Source organism: Dendropsophus ebraccatus, chromosome 4, assembly GCF_027789765.1.
Source record: "Dendropsophus ebraccatus isolate aDenEbr1 chromosome 4, aDenEbr1.pat, whole genome shotgun sequence".
In the NCBI taxonomy this organism is placed as follows: domain Eukaryota; kingdom Metazoa; phylum Chordata; class Amphibia; order Anura; family Hylidae; genus Dendropsophus; species Dendropsophus ebraccatus.
In genome coordinates, this window is record NC_091457.1 from 158,351,681 (window position 1) to 158,369,026 (window position 17,346).

A 17,346-nucleotide genomic window follows, 5' to 3' on the forward strand; every position below is an offset into this window, starting at 1 on the left:
ATATGCCGCACGCTTGGGTTCGGACGTACCCGAGAATGCTGGAGATTCACCCATCTCTACTGACTTTAAAAGGGTTCTCCAGGATTATAAAACTGTAGGTGCTTTCTTTATGCAGCCATGTTTTTCACAACCTTAAAGGGGTAGTTCACCCCCCAAAAAAATTATTTCAAGTGTGGAGAGCAGGAGAGGTTTTCTTTGGGGATTTTCTACTGCTCTGGACCGTTCCTGACATGGACAGAGGTGGCAGCAGAGAGCACTGTGTCAGGCTGAAAAGAATACACCACTTCCAGCAGGACATACAGCAGCTGACAAGTACTGGAAGACTGGAGATTTTTTAATAGAAGTAAATTACAAATCTGTATAACTTTCTGGGGTCAGTTTATTTGAAAGAATTTTTTTTTCGTTATGAACAACCCCTTTAAACTCTGCTACACCTGCAAATGTGAACAAGCTCTGAATGATATAGAGATTTATAGTTTACCGGCTGCTAGTGAGGGGCAGCACTGCTCCTTCTCCTGGGTGATATTGTTGGTGCGGTACGGCACATCCGATAGGGAAGGTGACAGCATCGGGAGAGCGGGAAATCGTCCAACTCCGCACATCTGCACCGATCCCAGAGCCAGGTGCTTCACCAAGGTGGAGCCGTTCTGTACAAAGCTGCGGGGGAGAGATACAGGGACAGGTCAGGGTTACCTGGACTGGGTGACACAAGGCTGTGGGAAGATAGAGAAGAGCTGATGAGCCGTATACATGTCATACCTGGACATCTGTTTCCATGCGGCTTCCAATAGTGTTGTGTAGGCCCCAACCAATATGGCGTCAAAGTAACACGGGATAAGATAACGCGGGATCTGCTTCAGGTAGGAGAACATCCCTGCAAACCACTGGCCCACCTTGTAGTCACAAAGAAATGCAGATTTAGTGTCAAATACAGATAGAAGGTCACCTTTGACCCTTCAGCTGTTGCAAAACTACAATTCCCATCATGCCTGGACAGCCAAAAGCTGTCCAGGCATGATGGGAACTGTAGTTTTGCAATCATTGTTCTATATCCTTGCTCTTTCTTACTTCTGCACAGGCTCCTCCGCGAGCGATAAATCGGTTACTGACGTAATCGATCATCCAGTCTCCGGACCGCAGATTATCGCAGAACGGATGCCCCAGATCATTCTTGGGTCTGATGTCGGCCATGACAGATATCAAACCTGGTAAGGCATGAAGGGATTGGATTAGATTCTAGACTGTATATAGACACCGGACACAACACATAGATGTCATAACAGCCGGCCAGTACGGAATAAGCAAGTACATGATCACAGGTGTCCATCTTCTACTATGGCATTCTATAGGACTGGATTTTTTAGCTTTCCAACCTTCCTGCCCAGTAGATGTATATAGGGATGTATATAGGGGTCAGAGCCTAAACCCAGAAGATGATGCAGATACAGATTGTGACGCTATGCGCAGAAACTAAAGCCAGCCATACATTTCTGCAAGCATGAAGCCAACAGATCTATCTGGATCTGCACAGGTATATGTACGCTCGGTTTAGCTGAGCACTCATGTATACAAAGGCACTCTTTATAGGTTTATGCTGTGCTATCTCAATGTACCATAAACTAGTGACAGAGAAGCTGAACAGAATGATGTATCACTTACATAGTTCTGTGCAGCTGATCCAGAGATATCCTGCTGAATAACATGGACAAAAAGTAGTCCTTTCCATTATGTGCATGAGCTCAGTAGTCCTGGATATTCATGAGAAGCAGAAAACTCTGCCTACCAGCTGCTGATTGGCAGTTATCTATCCTGCTGTGTATAGGCAGCAACGGTCAATCGGTAGCTGGAGGGCGGGGGAGGGGTGTGGCAAGAATGCTATTCTCCTGCATATTAGGAGTACGTCTGAACAGTATGATATAAGTAATAAATCAATCAAAGGATCGGTTATGTTGATATCCAACATGCTAAGAGTGCGGAGACTTATATACACATTAGATGGTTGGCCGATTTTGGCAAAACAGTGTAGGCAATGCAGGGATAAAAGTGCAGCCGCCTCACCTTGTAGACCGGCATACTTTAAGGGAGTCCAGTTTGGTATGTTGTAACAACCACCCCCATCTTCCTGCTCCTCCGACTCACAGCGATACAGTACTTGGTTGAGGTCAGACAGAGACAGCTTGGATGCAATGCTGGAGGTGAGAGAGTGGACAATGTATGATTGGAGATGGCTACAACACAGTGACGGGGTGAGAGTGGTGCTTCTTCTGTATCCACTATTGAGCAAGTGTATAAGCTCATTGTGAGACTATGATTTAAAGGGATACTCCAGCAAAAATCTTTTTCTTTCAAATTACAATATAGATTTGTAATTTACTTCTATTTAAAAATCTCCAGTCGTCCAGTACTTATTAACTGCTTTATGTCCTGCAGAAAGTGATGTATATTTTCCAGTCTGACACAGTGCTCTCTGCTGCCACCTCTGTCCATGTCAGGAACTGTCCAGAGCAGTAGAGGTTTTCTATGGAGATTTGCTGCTGCTCTGGGCAGTTCCTGACATGGACAGTGGTGGCAGCAGAGAGCACTGTGTCAGACTGGAAAGAATACACCACTTCCTGCAGGACATACAGTGGCTGAATGTGTGAACAATTCATCACCCCGTTATCGGCATCTATCATGTTGCTGGTTTGCAGCTTTATATATACACATAGAGGTTGGCATGCTTGTCCGTACATAATAGCTCTATAGGAGTCAGACGTCTCTTTTCACCTAACATCTATAGGTGGTTTCAATAGAAAATACATTAGAAACAAACCAATCTGTGCACCATACTCACGTCTCGAATGGAACCTGCAGGGCGGGACACTGCTGGTCGTCCTTCAGGCTGCCCGACTTGAAATGTGGCCTGAACTGGATGAGATGGCTGCGCAGGATGCCCACGGCTTTCTTGGCGTTGGGATCCAGACTTACCCTGTACAGACACGAGACTTTATAAGTAATGAAACACTTGTAAATTGAGGGTGATAGGATATAATATAGAGGAGAAGACTCAATAACTATACACTGTGTATCAGCTGTGCATCAAACTACAGATGGAGGCCATGATGCATTGCTGTGAATACGCCCTGCTCCGGACAAGTCCCTTGCACATGCCTTATTCCAATGAATGGCGCTCACTCATCAGGGTGGGGTGTTGCTTCAGCAACCGGACCACCCTGGCATGAGTGACGTCTCTCTATGCCAATCTGTGGAGAGTCGGTGGGAACGCATCATGGCAGTGAACCATTAAAGGGATTGTTTACCTTTTTTTTTTGTTTTTTTTTTTATAAATCAACTGGTTTCAGATATTTGTAATTTATCTCTATTAAAAAATCTTTAATCTTCCAGTACTTATCAGCTGCTGTATGTCCTGCAGGAAGGGGTGTATTCTTTCCAGTCTGACACAGTGCTCTCTGCTGCCACCTCTGTCCATCTCAGGAACTGTCCAGAGCAGGAGAGGTTTTCTATGGGGATTTGCTACTGCTCAGGACAGTTCCTGACATGGACAGAGGTGGCAGCAGAGAGCACTGTGTCAGACTGGACAGAATACACCCTTCCTGCAGGACATACAGCAGATGATAAGTACTGGAAGACTGGAGATAATAGAAGCAAATTACAAATCTTTGGCACCAGTTGATTTGAAAGAAAACAAATGTGAAAATGTTCCCAAGCACAGGCACCATGGCAGAACCTGACGCATCCCATAATAAGCCATGGGGGTCATCAGGCGCTAGTTGGGCCATGGGGGAGACAGAATCGGCTTTTTGCTCCTGTGACAGAACAGGTGTGAACTGAAGCTGATATACACCGACTGCAGAGCGATACCTGAATACAATGACACTTCCTGGCGTCAGGTTCTCAAAGTCGATTTCCTGGACGTATTCATTGGGCCCCTTTGTGGTCACTCCGGCCTGTCTGACTATCTTACTGTCTGCCAGCTGCAGGGTAAAGAAACACATAATGTATTCATCTGAACAGTGACCCCGCCAGAGACCCCTAATAACACAGTACATTATATAATAACCCGCTATATCTTCTTACCTGAATGTGCTCCTTGATCTCTACAGTGTACTGAGGTAAGCCATTGATGAAGTGCTGGTCCTGCTTGTAGGGCTCCGCGCTCCGCTCCACCGTCCTGGCCTCTAGGATCACCTCATCGATTTTTCCTTAACACAGAAAAAAAGTATTACTCTAAAGATCATAATGTTATATCAACTCCTTAAAGGGGCACTCCAGCGAAACAATTTTCTTTGAAATCACCTGGTGTCAGAAAGTTATAAAGATGTGTAATTTAATAGTATTTAAAGATCTCAAGTCTTCCAGTACTTATCAGCTGCTGTGTGTCCTGCAGGAAGTGGTGTATACTTTCCAGTCTGACACAGTGCTCTCTGCTGCCCCCTCTGTCCATGTCAGGAACTGTCCAGAGCAGCAGCCAATCCACACAGAAAAACCTCTAGTGGAAAGAATACACCACTTCCTGCAGGATTTAAAGAAAAAAATCGCTGGCGTGACCCTTTACTGATCACTAGAATTAGCTGGAAGAAGTGAGTGCTAAGTGTGATAGAGACAGAATCCCAATGGAAGTCAATGGGACCATCTCGTGCTCAGAGAGCGAGGAGAGAAGCGTTCAGCCACGCACTTCTCTCTATGCTAATTATACTCCCTGACCAATGAAATTGTCTGACAGGTCTCTACAACATGTAGTGAAGAGAATCCGGAACCATCTGTGGTATACCATGGATGCAGTTAGATTCTCTACATGTCGTGACCCCTGCATAGTGACTGCAGGTATACCATCATGTATCTATCCTCTAAACTGGATAAACTTGGATTATTCCTCATGGTGCTGTAGGACTGTACGATACTTTCTGTACAATGCTAAGGGTCCTATAACACTGGCCGATGAAGGCCCGATCAATATTGAGAACTGCTAGATCGGCGCTCGTTTACTGGGCCTATTACATAGCCTGAATCGTTTATCAAGGGCTGCACGGACATTGTTAGCGATGTCCATGCAGCCCTTGCCCAAACAGTTTACAGTTTCCTCCCCGATCCCACAGCTGCAGCTTCAGAACGAATGAATTCCGGTCATCCACAGACACGACAGACAGCACTGTACCTGGAATGCACATCTGGGGAACCTCCTTGCTGTAGAATGAAGTTTTGGGATCTCTGAATGCCGTCCTGGACACAGCGACCACTGACTGGTGTGTATGGGGACAGTGACGGGTCACCGCTACAATGTCCTCGTCCACTTGATCCACATAAACCTTAGGGGCAAAAAAACAAAAAACAAAACATTTAGATAAGACAAGACGGGGATGGAGACAAGACACTATGGGGGAAATTTATCAAGGGATTTGCGCCTATTATTCGGTGAATAATTGGATTTTTCACCCAGTTTTGGTCTAAGCTCTATTTCAACAGGCGAATATTTTTTAGATGCAACTTTTTTAATTCACCCGAAAGTTTGTATAATCCAGGATTAGCGCCCAATTTATCATTTGCGACTTTTTAAAAAGTCGCACAAACAGGTGCAGACTTAAGTCTGGTCAGTACCAGGTGAATATGCTTGCGCAATTTTTGCATTTTCATAGAATAGTTGCACACAATAAAGCCCCTATTACACGGGGTGACTGAGAGGAGCAAGCGAGCGCTGTCAGCGTTCGCCTGCTCCTCATTCCCCGCTTGCTGCCGCCGCTATTACACGCATCGGCTGTGAGCAGGTGAGTACAGCGGGGGCCATGGGGAGCTGTGGGCGGCTGTCCGGGGATCCTCTGGGCAGACCATAGCAGATAGCAGCAGTCTGCTGCAACCGCTCGGTTCAGCTGTGCATGCATGTGCTTTCAATTAGGAGGGGAAGATTAATGGTGCGTTTAATTAGTGTTTAGCCGCCTCATAGAGAATGAATGGGATTCAGGCCGACATGACCGCACAGGTGTGGTGAGTGTGCCATTCATTGCAGGGTATGGTGGGAGTTACAGTGGTCAGACCCCGAGTGATCAGCCTGTTATCCCTTACCCATAGCATGGAGGATAACAAGCTGAGATGGGAATAGTCCTTATAAGAAATCTCTTGGTTGTTTGTGAAAAAAAAAAAAACGCGTAATAGTACAGCAATCGTTCCATGTAATAACATGTAAATCGCTACGCCAAATCTTTATAAGATAATAATCTCTCTGTGTCAGCGATCAGTTGGCTAACTCCATCTTTTGTGCGGGCCTTACGATCATCGTTTATCGTCTGCACATCTTCCTGTGTACGACTGATAGCGCCGAATTCATGATGATACAGAGATGGTTCATGTGGCCTGGATGTTCGATCAGTTGTGCCGTGTAAAGGCATTGCAAGCTGACCGGCTGTGGACGGTCAATAATAGAATAATAATATTTATTTGTATAGTGCCAACAGATTCCGCAGCGCTTATTTTTCTTATACACATATATGGTAGAGAGGTTACATAATACACAGTTAAATAATTAGAATAAATAAAAATTGTATAAAAGTGTATACAAGACCTGCTCGTTGGAGCTTACAGACTACAACTGGGGTCGACACCAGGTACAAGTGCTTTATTTGTCCATGGTCCAGCCATTGTACATAGTGGAAAGAATAGGATGAGCCAGTAACACGCCGATGTCTGATTGCAGGTAATACTCATAAAGTGCAGGAACCGTCAGAGATATAGAGTGAGGGGATAACAGAAGGGGGAACAAGTTTAGGGAATGTTATAAGCCAGCCTGAAGAGATGAGTCTTCAGGGCACGTTTGAAACTGTGAGTATTGGGTATGAGTCTGAGGTCTTTGGGTAGGGCATTCCAGAGAACTGGTGCAGCACGAGAGAAGTCTTGGAGGCGGGAATGAGAGGTTAGATCATTAGCAGAGCGTAGAGTACGGGAAGGATGATAGGTGGAGATGGGGGAGGAGATGTATGGAGGGGCAGAGTTGTGGGTAAGGAGTTTGAAGTTAATTCTGGACTTAATAGGCAACCAGTGCACAGAGAGGAGACATCAGTATAACGGCTGGAGAGGAAGATGAGCCTGGCAGCTGCGTTAAGGATAGACTGGAGAGGGGAGAGCTTAGAGAAAGGAAGACCGATTAGTTGGGAGTTGTAAGAGCTTGGATATAGGGAGTGAAGGATAGATCAGAGTCTAGCATAACCCCCAGACATCGAGCCTGATGCACAGGCGTTATGCTAGTATCACAGACTGAGAGTGAGATGTCGGGTTTGGGTTGGTTAGAGGGAGGGAATACAAGAAGTTCAGTTTTAGAAAGGTTGAGTTTGGGAAATAGAGAGGTCAAAGATTGATGCGTCTAAATGGTCCCTAACATAGTGACTAGACAATTACCTGGATGAAGCCGCGGGCGGCCAGCTCCTGGTGGAGTCTATTCAGAGCTTTCTTCCCCGCAATGATTCCACTTCTAGCGTTCACCTCTCCAGCGCTGGCGGCGGGCGCATTGGGGTTCCACTTAGTGTAAAACCTCTCCTCTGTCACCACCGAAATCTGCAAGGAGGGAGAACAATCTATACTGAGTATATATACCCCATAGAGCAGGATGGAGCAGATCGCTCAGCAGCGATCAGTAAGTTACAGACACATACAAGGCAGTGATCAGTTACAGATATTTACATACACAGCAGCGATCAGTAAGTTACAGACACCCACATACACAGCAGCGATCAGTAAGTTACAGACACATACACGGCAGTGATGAGTTACAGATATTTACATACACAGCAGCGATCAGTAAGTTACAGACACCCACATACACAGCAGCGATCAGTAAGTTACAGACACCCACATACACAGCAGCGATCAGTAAGTTACAGACACCCACATACACAGCAGCGATCAGTAAGTTACAGACACATACACGGCAGTGATCAGTTACAGATATTTACATACACGGCAGTGATCAGTAAGTTACAGACACCCACATACACAGCAGCGATCAGTAAGTTACAGACACATACAAGGCAGTGATCAGTTACAGATATTTACATACACGGCAGTGATCAGTAAGTTACAGACACCCACATACACAGCAGCGATCAGTAAGTTACAGACACATACAAGGCAGTGATCAGTTACAGATATTTACATACACAGCAGCGATCAGTAAGTTACAGACACCCACATACACAGCAGCGATCAGTAAGTTACAGACACATACACAGCAGCCTGTCTAGTCTGGATATTCTCCATCTTCTTTGTCATGTACTAACCTGATGTGGCACCAGCTCATCATATCCCCTGGTGCTCCCGGTAGCGCAGCACGCCATGGAGACAATAGCCGAGCTCGGCAATGAGTCGTAAGCCGATCGGTGCTGGAAAACAAATCATTTCTCATGAAAACACATTTTTAGAACTAAATAAACAAACAAACGCTATAATAAAAAGTTTTTTGACCCAAAGAAAAGTAGCTCCCATTGCAGATAGTATTGTAAGCAAAGCCGGGTTCACACTGTGTTTTTTTAATCCGTTTTTTCTTCTTCTTTTTTTAATCCGTTTTATGCAAAAAAAAAGATGAAAAATGTCTGAAAAAAAGGTCAAAATGCATCCTTTTGTTAAGAATACAAAACAACATGATTGATGTTTTTGCTAAGGCTAAAAAACGGATGCCTTTTGATCTGTATTTTATAATGGAAGTCAATGGAAAAAACATGTTTTTTTTATCTGTTTTTTATCCGTTTTTCTTTCATAAAATGGATGGAAAAAAAAAATGGATTGCAGTGTGAACCAATGTGATGTATCTGGAAATAAAGCCAACTCATTTGTCTGCTTGTCATATAACAGGGATGACAGATGAAGGTCAGATGTTTCCTTACTGCAATGGGACTCTCATTGTCATGTGTGACGTCCATGAATAGAGCATGGGCGATGCCAGGAACCAGGGGTCTGAGAGACGGCTGCACGAAGGATCCCACTGGCTCCCCGCCATAGCGGTATACAAGCCGGCCCTCCTCGTGGCTGTTGTACGCACTCATGGCCTCTGACAGAAAAAAAAAAAATAATAATTATTATGTATCCCCAGAGACGTGACCAATATATATACTGCATGGCAGAGGGCACTGCATGGCGGCCGACGGATTTATGCTAAAGAAACAATGATGCATAATAAAACTCAAACTACTATTTTTAATAGAGCAAAGGTGTGAAGAAATAATAATAATAATAATATTAATAATACTAATAATAATAAATATAATAATATAACTGTGTGTGTATTATATGTATAGAGATCGGCCATAACGCCAAAACCACTGACGGGAATATTTATTCGTACAGTGCCAACAGATTCCGCAACACTTAAAGGGGTTATCCAGCGAAAATCTTTTTCTTTCAAATCAACTGGTTTCAGAAAGTTATATAAATTTGTAAATTACTTCTATGTACAAATCTTCAGTCTTCCAGTACTTATCAGCTGCTTTATGTCCTGCAGGAAGTGGTGTAATGGTATGATGGGAATTGTAGTTTTGCAACAGCTGGAGAGCCGAAGGTTCCCCATCCCTGCTGTTTAGCACTATACATATGTATCTACAGGATGTACATGTGCACAAGGCTTTACTATGCATGATACTTTATATTCCTTCTCCTATTATAAGCTTATGTTTCGCAAACAAGATATAACATGTGCAAAAACCACAGAATCCTAATGATATTAATGGGTTTATGATGCATTTACAGGACTACACACAATGCAGTTACAGTCCAGTTAGAAGAGCAAAGGTAAAAGTTTTTTTTTTTAAGAAATCAACAGGGACCACAACCAGTTTTGCAGTATACACTATTTATTTTTGATGTTTTCTATGTTTAACGCAATGGTACACATATGGCCACTAAGTGTCTTCCTTCCCTGCACATGTGTGCAGCTGCTGTGCATCCACATTCAGTAGCAAAGAATCCCAGGGGTTCTTGCATTGTATGGTCAGCTCTCCTGTTACACAGCAGCAAAACCTCTGTAACCACACAGTGACATTATACTAACTGAATTGTTGCATAACACAGAGCATTGTCTCCTGGTAACCTGCAGAGCTGATAATAAAATTAGTAAAAGTTAATAATATCAGTCTAAGGTAATTGCCCTCAGGTAATATACAACCTGCATGATGGACAGGTATCTTGTGAGACCGCATAGAGGACGGGGACTTCCTATGTTTGGTCTCTTTTTTGAACAGAAAAAAGACCAAATATCAGCATGGAGGGAGCATGGAGCACAGTGTGACAGGAAAAGAGACACCTAGTGGCCGTATGTATAATGCTGATTTTAAGGGCTACTCAGACGAAAATCTTTTCTTCTCAAATTAACTGGTTTCAAAAAGTTATATAGATTTGTAAATTACATTTAATAAAAAAAAATCTTAAGCCTTCCAGTACTTATCAGCTGCTGTATGTCCTGCAGGAAGTGATGTATTCTCTCCAGTCTGACACACTGCTCTCTGCTGCCACCTCTGTCCATGTCAGGAACTGTCCAGAGCAGGAGAGGTTTTCTATAGGGATTCGCTGCTGCTCTGGACAGTTCCTGACATGGATAGAGATGGCAGCAGAAAGAATACACCACTTCCTGCAAGACATACAGAAGCTGAAATGTATTGGAAGACTGGAGATTTTTCAAATCTATATACCTTTCTGAAACCTGTTGATTTGAAGAAAAAAGATTTTTGTTGGATAACCCCTTTAAACTTAAAAAAAAAAAAAAGAACCTTAAAAAAAAAGCAAAACAGTGTGTGATCACAACCTCTGTTGATTTCTTTAAAAAAAAAAAAAAAAAAAGAAAGAAAATGTTGTGACAGGTACACATTTATACATGCAACCCCCTCCCGTTTGCGGCCTACCTCGTATGAGCGAGTTAATGCCCAGCCTAGTGACAAACACATTGTCCAGCTCCTCACTCCCTGTGAACAGCTCAGCCACCACATACAAGTCCGGCCGCAGCTTCCTGGCAGCATCCAGCAAGTACTACAGATACCAGGAGGGACAAGAGAAGGAGAGGCGTGCAAAGTGCAGAACAAAGAGGAAGAAAACAAGAAAAACGTGCACATGCCAAAAGGAGCGATAAAAGAGGTAAAGCAGGAAACAAGAAGAGGTGAAATGAGAAGAACAGAAGAGAAGGGGATGATGGAAGGAAAGGATAGAGAGAGGAGAGGAGGCTAGGCATAGATGGGTATGGGGTAGACATGGAGGAGATGCATAGACAGCACAGAGCAAGAGGAGACAGCCAGGAGCAGAGAGTTAGGGGGAGAAAAAAAAACAAAACACGGCAACATTTAGTATTTGACAGCAGCATTAACGTCCTTCAGAGCAGCAGCTCCACAGAGCAGATACCTCGGATGAGGCTGGTTATCCCTAGGCGGTTGACAAATACGTTGTCGATATATTCACTGCCTGTGAAGAGCTCAGCAATCACATAAAGATTGGGTCTGACCGCCCGGGCGGTGGCCAGCATGTCCTACAGATACAAAGTGCCGGCTGTGATACAGTGCACAGACTACATGTACATATAGACTGACACAGGAGACTCTCACAGTCATTCATCTAACCAGGGGGGCCATCAATGCGCATAGATTCATAGACTTCATGTCCTATTGGGGTAGGGGGACCTCATAGGAGGGGTTTCCTGCTTAGGATCCTGCATACTAGAAGACATTGCAAGGAAAAGTCCCTGCTCAGGTGTAAACATTGCGTGTGTGTGACACATGGATGGCCATGAATGTGCAGGAAGGAAGGACCAACGTGTGTCAGTGTATGGTGGGCAGATCTACCTGCATCAATGTATACCAGCCTGATCTACCCATATCAATGTACGACCAGGCTGTTCTACCCACATCAGTGTATACCAGCCCCATCTACCCAGATCAATGTACGGCCAGGCTGTTCTACCCACATCAGTGTATACCAGCCCCATCTACCCAGATCAATGTATACCAGCCCCATCTACCCAGATCAATGTATGACCGGGGAGATCTACCCATATCAATGTACACCAGCCTGATCTACACATATAAATGTACACCAGCCTGATCTACACATATCAATGTACACCAGCCTGATCTACACATATGAATGTATACCAGCCTGATCTACACATATGAATGTATACTAGACCGATCTACCCAGATCAATGTACGGCCGGGCTGATCTACACATATCAATGTATACCAGCCCGATCTACCCAGATCAATGTATGGCCGGGCAGATCTACCCATATCAATGTATACCAGCCCGATCTACCCATATCATGTACGGCCAGGCTGTTCTACCCACATCAGTGTATACCAGCCCCATCTACCCAGATCAATGTACGGCCAGGCTGTTCTATCCACATCAGTGTATACCAGCCCCATCTACCCATATCAATGCATACCAGCCCCATCTACCCAGATCAATGTATGACCGGGGAGATCTACCCATATCAATGTACACCAGCCTGATCTACACATATGAATGTACACCAACCTGATCTACACATATCAATGTACACCAGCCTGATCTACACATATGAATGTATACCAGCCTGATCTACACATATGAATGTATACCAGCCCGATCTACCCAGATCAATGTACGGCTGGGCTGATCTACACATATCAAGGTACGGCTGGGCTGATCTACACATATCAATGTATACCAGCCCGATCTACCCAGATCAATGTATGGCCGGGCAGATCTACCCATATCAATGTATACCAGCCTGAACTACCCATATAAATGTATGACCAGCCCAATCTACCCATATCAATGTATGGCCAGGCTGATCTACCCATATCGATGTAGGGCTGGGCAGATCTACACGTATCAGTGTCTGACCAGGCCTACCTACACATCACTGTATGGTCAGCAATCACTGGGGTCACTGCACCTGGACACCCACCAGTTTGATGCACTTTTTTCACCATGGATTGGGAATCACTACCGACTGTCACATGACTACGCTCGCACATAACACGTCTCTGATAGGACACGACATCTCACCGCCAGCAGAGCTGCCTACCTCAGCCACATGAATAGGGGTAGAATGGCAATTGTCGAGACGAACTCCATGGAAGTGGGTAGCGGTGATTTCTGTGTATCTCCTCATATGATCCCACAGATACGGACAGTCTGACGGCTTGTCACCATACCGCAGCTTCACGCTGTCCCCCCAGCAGATCAGCTCCCGGCGCAGATACACGTTGGAGTCTGGAAGAAGAGGAACCATTTAAATAAATGTGCAGCCATATGTAATCTGTAACATGACATAGAATGGCACAGCGCCCCATATATACAGGAATACATAACAATCTATATTTTCATACTATAAACTGCAGCAAAGGTGACAGCTTCTTCATCTGAGATGGATGATATCTAACACTCCTATAACCAGACAGTAAACTCGTCCGTACCTGGTCCAGCAAAATTGCGCAGGGGATCGTCCCCCATGACCCAGCCGTTGTGAGCCATGAAGTAGCACGCCTTATCGGGCTGATGCATGAGCACCTCCTCCTCTTCGAGGGACATTTTTCCAAACGGGAAAGTGAAATAACTAAAAAGAAAAAAGGAAGTTTTACAGTAACAGTAAGGCCTGGGCTATAGCCATACAATGACCGTACACTGACTGTAAAGGCTATTAAAGGGGTACTCCAGCAATTTTTTTTCTTTCAAATCAATTGGTTTCAGATTGTTATACAGTTTTACAGTTATTACAGTTGGTTTAAAGGGGCATTCCGGTGAATGATGTTACCTGGTGACAATAGGATCTTTCCTTGTTATGGCTCCAAGCTTCGGACCGTTATTCGCCAAACGTTCATATGTCACAGTCCCCAAAATGCAATTCACTGCCTAAATACAAGAAGATATGACTATAATGTAACAATCTAGCCCCCTTAAATACTGTTCCTTTAAGGGGGTTTCCATTTTGCAAAGTTATTACCTATCCAGTTATTACCTATTACAGTTATCCCCTACCACCCAGGGTCAGACCCCCGATCAGACAGTTATCCCCTATCCCCCGGGGTCAGACCCCCGATCAGACAGTTATCCCCTACCACCCAGGGTCAGACCCCCGATCAGACAGTTATCCCCTACCACCCAGGGTCAGACCCCCGATCAGACAGTTATCCCCTATCCCCCGGGGTCAGACCCCCCGATCAGACAGTTATCCCCTATCCCCTGGGTACAGACCCCCGATTAGACAGTTATCCCCTATCTCCAGGGGTCAGACCCCCAGATTAGACATATATCCCCTATCTCCAGGGGTCACACCCCCGATTATACAGTTATCCCCTATCTCCAGGGATCAGACCCCGGATTAGACAGTTATCCCCTATCCCCTGGGGTCAGACCCCCAATTAGACAGTTATCCCCTATCTCCAGGGGTCAGACCCCCGATTAGACATATATCCCCTATCTCCAGGGGTCAGACCCCCAGATTAGACAGTTATCCCCTATCTCCAGGGATCAGACCCCTGATTAGACAGTTATCCCCTATCTCCAGGGGTCAGACCCCCGATTAGACAGTTATCCCCTACCACCCGGGGTCAGACCCCCGATTAGACAGTTATCCCCTATCTCCAGGGGTCAGACCCCCAGATTAGACAGTTAACCCCTATCTGCAGGGATCAGACCCCCGATTAGACATATATCCCCTATCTCCAGGGATCACACCCCCGATTATACAGTTATCCCCTATCTCCAGGGATCAGACCCCGGATTAGACAGTTATCCCCTATCCCCTGGGGTCAGACCCCCAATTAGACAGTTATCCCCTATCTCCAGGGGTCAGACCCCCGATTAGACATATATCCCCTATCTCCAGGGGTCAGACCCCCAGATGAGACAGTTATCCCCTATCTCCAGGGATCAGACCCCTGATTAGACAGTTATCCCCTATCTCCAGGGGTCAGACCCCCGATTAGACAGTTATCCCCTACCACCCGGGGTCAGACCCCCGATTAGACAGTTATCCCCTATCTCCAGGGGTCAGACCCCCAGATTAGACAGTTAACCCCTATCTGCAGGGATCAGACCCCCGATTAGACATATATCCCCTATCTCCAGGGGTCAGACCCCCGATCAGACAGATATCCTCTATCCCTAGGGTTCAGACACCCCCCCTCCGATCAGACAGTTATCCCCTATCTCCAGGGGTCAGACCCCCGATCAGATAGTTATCCCCTATCCCCAGGGGTCAGACCCCCCCCCCCCCAAGGGTCAGACCCTGATCACATAGTTGTCCCCTACCACCCAGGGTCAGATCCTGATCAGACAGTTGTCCCCTATCACCCAGGGTCAGACGCCTGATCAGACAGTTGTCCCCCATCCCCAGGGTCAGATCCTGATCAGACAGTTGTCCCCTATCACCCAGGGTCAGACGCCTGATCAGACAGTTGTCCCCCATCCCCAGGGTCAGATCCTGATCAGACAGTTGTCCCCTATCACCCAGGGTCAGACGCCTGATCAGACAGTTGTCCCCTATCACCCAGGGTCAGACGCCTGATCAGACAGTTGTCCCCCATCCCCAGGGTCAGATCCTGATCAGACAGTTGTCCCCTATCACCCAGGGTCAGACGCCTGATCAGACAGTTGTCCCCTATCACCCAGGATCAGACGCCTGATCAGACAGTCATCTTATTTCTAGAGACCTGTTCATGGTGGAAGTTCATCTGCCTGTGCTTCTCCGAGTTCAGCTCCTCCAGCCTCTTGCGGAACCAGGTGCAGCACTCGTCTATGGCTGCGGGACCATTACTGTGACAATAGAGACACACATCACTCTCCAGATACAGACACTCACCACCCATAATAATGTCAGGGTGGAAGAGACAAGAAAATGGCAAACTAATAAAAACCTCCATGGATGGGACCTGTATCTCCAGCACATCCCACAGATGATGGATGGGATGAGATCTGGGGAATCTGGAAGACAAGTCACCACCTTGGTCTCTTTGTCCTGTACAATGTCTGCAGTGCGGCCCCCGGGGCATTATCCATTACATACATTAGGGGGTCCCGCTGCCATGAAGGGGGGGACTTGGTGTGTACAATGGTTAGGTAGGTGGTTGGTGTCACAGTAACATCCACATGATGCCAGCACACAAGGTCTCCAGCAGAACATTCCCCATCACACTGCCCCCGCCATCTTGTCACATGGGCTCTGACTGGCCCATTGCTCCTGTATATCCTACCATTGTCACCAGATCCCCTCTAACATCATGAATGATAGGTGACTATATACATCTATATACATCTCACCTGTTTGGTATGAAGGTGCTGAGCGCTGTGTTCATATCAACGCTGCTCCCGAACCGTCTGTATTCCGGATCCTGGACGATCATCAGTTGCTTTTTGTCAGATTTGGTTCCCTGCTTCTGGGCGCCTGTAATACAGAGCCATACATCATACATCATACATCCTACAATACATAGAGAGCCATCCATCATACAATACATACAATACATACAGAGCCATACATCATACATCATACAATACATACAGAGCCATCCATTATACTTACAGAGCCATACATCATACATTACATACAGAGCCATACATCATACATTACATACAGAGCCATACATCATACAGAGTCATCCATCATACATACAGAGCCATACATCATACAATACATGCAGAGCCATACATCATACAATACATACAGAGCCATACATTACATACAGAGCCATACATCATACATACAGAGCCATGCATCATAGAATACATACAGAGCCATACATCATACAATACATACAGAGCCATACATCATACATACAGAGCCATGCATCATACATTACATACAGAGCCATCCATCATACATACAGAGCCATGCATCATACAATACACACACAGCCATACATCATAAAATACATACAGAGCCATACATCATACAGAGCCATACATCATACATACAGAGCCATACATCATACAGAGCCATACATCATACAATACATACAGAGCCATACATCATAGAATACATACAGAGCCATACATCATACATTACATACAGAGCCATCCATCATACAATACATACAGAGCTATCCATCATACATTACATACAGAGCCATCCATCATACAATACATACAGAGCCATACATCATACATTACATACAGAGCCATACATCATACATTACATACAGAGCCATACATCATACAATACATACAGAGCCATACATCATAGAATACATACAGAGCCATACATCATACATTACATACAGAGCCATACATCATACATTGCATACAGAGCCATACATCATACAATACATACAGAGCCATCCATCATACAATACATACAGAGCCATACATCATACATTACATACAGAGCCATACATCATACAATAC

The 17,346-nt window shown here is 45.3% G+C and overlaps 1 protein-coding gene across 4 annotated transcripts in view; it reads right to left on the minus strand.

Moving 5' to 3' along the window:
- The window catches only part of AGL (amylo-alpha-1,6-glucosidase and 4-alpha-glucanotransferase), an 82,473-nt gene that overhangs the window by 13,682 nt on the left and 51,445 nt on the right, over positions 1 to 17,346 (minus strand). For 3 of the 4 annotated variants that reach the window (XM_069967564.1, XM_069967563.1, XM_069967565.1), the window contains exons 8-24: positions 16,264 to 16,387; positions 15,657 to 15,759; positions 13,757 to 13,854; positions 13,419 to 13,558; positions 13,028 to 13,215; positions 10,872 to 10,995; positions 8,865 to 9,028; positions 8,262 to 8,363; positions 7,384 to 7,539; positions 5,156 to 5,306; positions 4,078 to 4,202; positions 3,862 to 3,974; positions 2,834 to 2,968; positions 2,059 to 2,189; positions 1,069 to 1,205; positions 760 to 893; positions 482 to 657 (exon numbers count right to left, since the gene is read on the minus strand). In XM_069967564.1, the coding sequence (XP_069823665.1) occupies positions 482 to 657; positions 760 to 893; positions 1,069 to 1,205; positions 2,059 to 2,189; positions 2,834 to 2,968; positions 3,862 to 3,974; positions 4,078 to 4,202; positions 5,156 to 5,306; positions 7,384 to 7,539; positions 8,262 to 8,363; positions 8,865 to 9,028; positions 10,872 to 10,995; positions 13,028 to 13,215; positions 13,419 to 13,558; positions 13,757 to 13,854; positions 15,657 to 15,759; positions 16,264 to 16,387 (2,301 nt within the window). Of the gene's footprint in view, positions 1 to 481; positions 658 to 759; positions 894 to 1,068; positions 1,206 to 2,058; positions 2,190 to 2,833; positions 2,969 to 3,861; positions 3,975 to 4,077; positions 4,203 to 5,155; positions 5,307 to 7,383; positions 7,540 to 8,261; positions 8,364 to 8,864; positions 9,029 to 10,871; positions 10,996 to 11,361; positions 11,486 to 13,027; positions 13,216 to 13,418; positions 13,559 to 13,756; positions 13,855 to 15,656; positions 15,760 to 16,263; positions 16,388 to 17,346 lie in introns of all 4 variants that reach the window. The other variant, XM_069967566.1, reaches the window with a different exon arrangement.